Source organism: Hyalella azteca, unplaced genomic scaffold (genome assembly GCF_000764305.2).
Source record: "Hyalella azteca isolate HAZT.00-mixed unplaced genomic scaffold, Hazt_2.0.2 contig4627, whole genome shotgun sequence".
Taxonomy (NCBI): domain Eukaryota; kingdom Metazoa; phylum Arthropoda; class Malacostraca; order Amphipoda; family Hyalellidae; genus Hyalella; species Hyalella azteca.
The window spans coordinates 360,670-367,359 of NW_025934840.1; the positions used below are offsets into that span (position 1 = coordinate 360,670).

At 40.4% G+C, this 6,690-nt stretch overlaps 1 protein-coding gene across 1 annotated transcript; it reads right to left on the minus strand.

Annotated features, from left to right (window-relative positions):
* On the minus strand, positions 1 to 6,690 carry LOC108665348. The gene is made up of 5 exons (XM_018152093.2): positions 6,635 to 6,690; positions 4,464 to 4,617; positions 1,496 to 1,657; positions 772 to 912; positions 1 to 358 (listed from the first exon to the last, which is right to left on the minus strand). Exons 2-5 carry the CDS (start codon positions 4,615 to 4,617, stop codon positions 153 to 155), a joined length of 663 nt encoding a protein of 220 aa, XP_018007582.1. The 5' UTR covers positions 6,635 to 6,690; the 3' UTR covers positions 1 to 152.

Sequence of the window (6,690 nt, forward strand, 5' to 3'; positions counted from 1 at the left end):
GAAAAGACAGTAGGAGATGAAAAGGCGCATTGCGCATGATTTGGCCGTTTATAGGTGACTGGGGTTTGGAACCCCAGTCAACTTGTGCTTCAGGAAGGTTGGTAACGTCGCTCTTGTTTAGGCCCCTGGGGTTTGTGCCGCTGAAGACTCACTCAGTACATGAAGCAGAGGATCTTGTAAGGGTAGCCGGGGTCCGTTCCGTGTATCTGCCTAGTACTCGTGATGACATGGACTGTATAGTAGTACCCGTTGGTAACGTAGGGCAACGGGCCGTCGTCGTCCAGAAAGTGCGAGTGGTTCATCCAGCGTCGAACTCCGTAAGTCGAGCGCATCAGAGGGATGTAGAGGTAACCGGTGGCTGAGGAATAAACAAAATATCAATATTCAGAATCTTGTACTTAAAACCGAAAATGATCCAGGATCAGAAGAGAATGTTGAATTGAATAGATTTTAGTTGGGTTGGATAAAGACATAAAACGACAGATAAAGCTGACTAGGACTTCTTACGCTCAGTCGTACGCTGACATTCTACTTACTAATGACATAGCAGGTAGGCCGATTCATGTTTACCATTAATTTCTAGAATTAAATTGTTGATGTAGGTTTCATAATAAAAAGACGAATTGTAGCTCAAAATAGTGACAAACTCGCTTTTTTATATTTGATGCGTGGAACTATTGAAACCTTGAATAAGGAACCACAAATGAAGCATACAATTACAAAAATAGGGTTTAAATTCTTAGTGATAATAATTGCTCTAGAATTATTTACCAGGAAAAGGTACATTCTGCCAGTCCTGGTAGGAAAGGATGAGGCCAGGCAGGGCACCCATCTTGCCGCAAGCCTCCCAGAAAGTCGTCACGTTTGGCTGGGCGTATGTCGCGTTGGTGACAACGTACTTCTTGGGCTTCCCTGTTAGTACAAAGGTGAATATTTAGAGGGAGCAGGACCCAGAAAGGAAATTTTATTTGAATTTTAGAGTTAGGAATTAAGTCCATTTCGTGATAAAGCTTTCGACATGAGCTCAGCGATTTCTATATCAGTAAAAAATTTGTGCACATCCGAATATTTTTTCAGTTCAACATGAGTGAACCAGGCACCTCCAGGAAGAGGTTATTGCAACGATAATACCGGACCGAATTGTACGGTAATTTTAGAATACAAGGGATTAATCAATAGTGCGATCCGATAGTAAGTTGAACTCAGAATCCAAGTGTCAGTATTCTTACCGATTTCGGTAAGAATAAAGCATTAATGTATGCCGAATTATTAGGTAAAAGTATAGCATTAAGGTATAGAAGAGCTCACTCTCCTTGAAGTAGGTGGTGGCATTGTGGGAAGATCCCAAGAGTGAAAGAAGATCCCAAGAAGATCCCAAGATTGGAAGATCCCAAGATGGAAGATCCCAAGAAGATCCCTAGGCACTCTTGGGAAGATCCCAAGAGTGCCTAAATATTTCGGCAAGAATAAAGCATTAATGTCTAGGAGAGCTCACTCTCCTTGAAGTAGGTGGTGGCATTGGGCTGGTACTCCAGGCTCCGCTGGACCTCCGTCGTGTTGCTGAAGAAGCACTGCCACAGCCACGACTTCTGCGGGTGTGGCGTGTAACTGTACGCCGCACACGCCACAGCACTCACGCACGTACGCCGACATTCACCTGTGAAATACCGCTTATTATTACTAACATTTGGATATAATCGTTTGAATAATGTTATTGTTCTACCCTCAGGTATAACTGTACGCCGCTCACGCCACAGCACTCACGCAGGTACGCCGACATTCACCTGTGATATACTGCTTGTTATTCCTAGCATTTAATTATCTCATTTGAATGCTGTTCTTTTTCAACCCTCAGTAATAAGCCTCACAAATCCACACAAAATATAGGAATTATGCTATCTACCACCCAACATGAAACGTACCCTACTGTGTTAGATCTTCTCTCATGGACCCCACAATCCAAAACAGCAATATCCTAACTGTAGAAAGTTCTAAACAAAGCACTATAAGATTCGTCACACAATGGTCCGACTAAATAACTTGAAAATTCCCACACAAACAGTGCGACAACCTTGCCATCAACACAGCCCTCCACTAACAAGCGCAAAAACCATCGTCCTCTTTAATTAATTAAGGGGAGCAAGTCGGTCGCGGAAAAACTTTTTTAATTACCGACGGATCACTTTGAAACTTGGTACATATATGTAAAACAGAAATCTAAGAACTTTTTGCTCGTGTAAATTTTTCGAAAAAAATGAAAGAAAACGTGAAATTCATAGAAAACGGCCGAAAATGAGGTACTTTAGAAAAATGAATGCATCATACAATTTACGCGCCACAACATTGCCAGACATATCATTCGATTGGTAAAGACGATATCTAGCGATTATCGAGCCAATTTTCAATTTTTTTCTTGGTTCTTTTGTTATGATGATTTTTCTAAAAAATTTTGAATTTTAGAAATTCCCCCCCCCATTTTGCAATATATAATCCAAACTAAAACGGAATAAAAAAAATGACTAGACCGTCGCTAGATCTTTTTATTACGAATCGAATGGTATATATGTCTCATCGCTGTAGCTTCAAAACTCTAGGAGTTATTAATTTTGCCGTGACAAAATGTGTAAATGTTCAGGAGGGCGCGACAAAGTCCCGCGCGCCTCTCTTAGGGTACGCACACAGTGAAAGCAGGTTGCCAGCGTGCTGGTTATCTGCTGAGGCTGGCGCCTGAAACCATAGAATACAGAAGCCTATTCATACAGGTTTTCACTGTGAACACTTACATTATTATCCTATGTTCATTCTTGTGGCAGGTTGGAGCAGGTTGCCCGCGCGGGCAAACCTGCTTCCACTGTGTGCGTACCCATAGGCACTCAATGTGGCAAAGATACAAAACTAAGCGTTACTGGAGCTCGATTCCAGTCAAGGATGGTGGGAGCGACTACATGTACACCTCCCCGTTCAACGACAGGAGGGTGACTGAGCTGCAGTCCGAGTAGAGACTCTATTTATATGCTCGGCAGCGAATTTCCTCCAATCTTATTTCTTAAAGACCCCCCCCACCACCCTCCCTAGCGGGATCTGTCCTGAACGCATAAATCAACGTACAGAGATGGTTTTGGTACCGTTGGATAGCTCAGAATGTCAGCTTTAAGATGAGCTTCAAGATCGGAAAAGCCAAAACTCTATTTGGAGCGACATGCTCCCCTTAAAACAAACGACCTCCAACTCTCTATTCCACTCATATAGCCTACAGACGCCACAGAAAGGCAGCACCAGTTTTTTATGAGCTCTAAATTTCCGAAATACTCGAAGTCTCTCACCTCCAATCCTATACTCGTAACCATTAACTCTACGAACTCGAAACACACAACGAGCCATATTCGTTTACTTGTCAGATAGTGAATGATTGCGCCCAGGTGCAGTTGTCCCGAATTCGGCAGCGGACTTACGATAACCACGTACCGAGAGTGATTTGCAATAAAAATTAAACTTATGACCAGGCACAATAAGAGAACTCCCCAAACCTAACCACCACTCACCATCATAACTCACCCACCACCTTCAACATTATAAGCATTACCACCACTATCACCCTGCCGTCATTTCATCTTTTTGAAAAAAATTAAATAAAATAACAAAACTTTATAAAATGAAAACAAGTGAAATTTCCTCTTTTCCCTGCAAATTTCTCTGATTTTGTACATAGGGAGAGTCATTCTTATTTTTGTTTGATAGAACACAAATATGTAAATACTGTAAATAATGAACCATCACTCTTTCGACGAGCCTCCCAAAGCCCTGACGAGTTTCCTCCCCCAAACCCAGCCTAATAAAACTAAAGAAAAATACAACTCAGTACTCACTGCAGTGAGTGACAGAGAGCGCATTTTCTCGTCGACGAAAACTTGAGGTCACGGACGGAGGACAGACGGACAGACGGACGGACAGACAGACAGACAGACGGACATGGCGAGCACAATAGTGCGTTTTTTCCATAAATGAGAAAATGCGCTAATAACAATTATTGTGCACTAAACTAAACTGACAATTATTATGCACTCAGCGCCGGTCCCGCAATCCACTGTCTATTCCATTTCTACCTCTTCTTTCTGGCCATTCCGTACCTTCTCTTATTTTGTCCTACTTATTGCCAATAGCACACTACAAATTTCGCTTTTAGCAACCCTATTGTTTTAATGATAACTATGAAATTGAATTAAATGAAAATCTAAAACTATACATTAAATACCTTAAATCAAGCATTGAATTTGGTGGATATGTTTTACAAGATTATCAGCTGACCATGTTTTCTTCTAAACATCTTTTAGAATTAATTATGAATTAATAGTGGTGACAAATAATGTTTTATTCAAGATATTAGTTTATTCATTATTTAAACTTATGATTAAGATTATGGTAATTATCAGAGATAAGGTTTAGATATTACGGCGACAACTCACCAAGGCTATTGACCTCGTAACTGTAGTCGGGATTTGTGATGATGTAGTTATCCGTCATGAGCAAATCGTATGGATAGTGCCACACCATATCACCTTCCTTCACCATCATCATCAGAGTCATGATCAGCCCGGGTAGCGTTAGTTTCAGCGTCATCTGCAGTAGAAAAAACGAACAATTTTCGTAGTTTTTTTAATTCCCAAGACAAAATTATCTTCCCATAAATCAATAACGATTGTAGCTACATGACGGTATAGAGTAGAACACTTCGAGTATAAGTTACTTCTGAATCAGGTCAGATTTTTGGCGGTGAAATCATTGAGCCAAGACTACCAAAAATTTATACTACCTCGACTTCATTTCACTTGATGAAGCCCAAAAAACTCTTATAACACTGCCTACTATTGGTGTTAGGAGTTTTTTTTTATATAATATTACTACTATTTACCACGACTCCCAAAAAAGCTTCTACTACCTCCACTTCACTTGATGAAGTTAAAAAAACTCCTACCTAACACTGACTACTGCTGGTACAAGGACTGAATTTTTATAATAGTATGTCTTAATATTAGTATTAGCTCGTCTTACCAACGATTGACAAGATCAGTTCAAGGTCTATTTTGTGAATAGTGAGCAATGTTAGTTATTCTTGAAGGAACTAGAAACACATTCAGTTCAATCTGTAATTAAAGAGCGAAACAATATGCATTTTCAAACAAATTGCGCCACCATGTCACAGAAGTGTGATCATAAATTTTGATTGTGTTATCAACGTTTCAAGTACAATTTTCATTGAGGAGTGTGCTTGGTGGTCCAAGTTTTTCCACAATAATTCAATTCCATCTTCCATCTAAATTTGCTGTATTGTCTACTGATATGATTCGATGTGTGCATTTGTCCAATAATCAAACGCCTTTTTAGATTTAACTTTCCCGGATTTTTTTTGTCATTTAAAAGGATATTTTCAATTGACGGTATTAGGTACCATGAAGTAACAATGGTATTTTGATGGGCTACTGTGGAAATACTTCTCAATATACCTTTGTTACATGGAAGTAACGAACTGTGGGCACAGTTAGACAATATATCGTAAATAATGTTGTGTAATAAATTTATGATGAGTACTGGATAAATATTGCCCTCTCCGCGTAAGTTGAGCGTGCAATTATCTTCCCCAACAAAAATTAGAGTCGCCCCAGCTTCTGATAATCCAAATCAGAAGCTGCCGCGTCTGTAAATTTTCACTGGGTAACAAAATTTAGAGTCGCCCCAGCTTCTGATAATCCAAATCAGAAGCTGCCGCGTCTGTAAATTTTCACTGGGAATAACTCCTACCCTAACAAAATTTAGAGTCGCCCCAGCTTCTGGTAATCCAAATCAGAAGCTGCCGCGTCTGTAAATTTTCACTGGGAAGAACTCCTACCCTAACAAAATTTAGAGTCGCCCCAGCTTCTGGCAATCCAAATCAGAAGCTGCCGCGTCTGTAAATTTTCACTGGGTAACAAAATTTAGAGTCGCCCCAGCTTCTGGCAATCCAAATCAGAAGCTGCCGCGTCTGTAAATTTTCACTGGGTAGCGCGGCGTGGCCGTTCGATGAGCAACGGAGGCCAGCACTTTATTTCCAATCTGATTTATTTGGACTTCACCTCTGGAATAACGTGCTTATTTTTACTGAAATAAGTTGTGAAGATGAGTGCCTGCATGAATAATATGGTACTAAAAGGCTTATTGAAATCTTCTCTCATAACATGTGCATATGTGGCCCTGCCGAAAAACCATCTGCAAACGCACAGTGACTCTGCAACCGGTAGGTGAGAAATCGATCATCAAAGTTTTCAATTTATAAAGTGATAGTTAATATTTTTGAATCCTTGAACCCGTATCAATGACTGTCATTCATTACAAACCTGTAGAGAACATGCATATGCAGGAGCATATGTTCAGTCTTAAAATGCCTAGCACCTTACGGACCACCAGGCAATAAGTCCAGCAGCTATCTCAATCAATCGTCAGCTATGGAAAGATCGGGTTCCAAAGGCCGGGTCCCTTGTGAATCAAGTCACGAAAAGTTCAAGAATCGGCAACAGGCCATGGGCCTATTTCTTCAACGCCGACACTTCTAATCTATTCTATTATATTCTATTCTATTCTATTTCCAAGTAACGGAACTTACGTTTTGGGTCTGTTCGTATTCCAGCTACAAAGCATCCAGTTCGTCTTACACTCTGG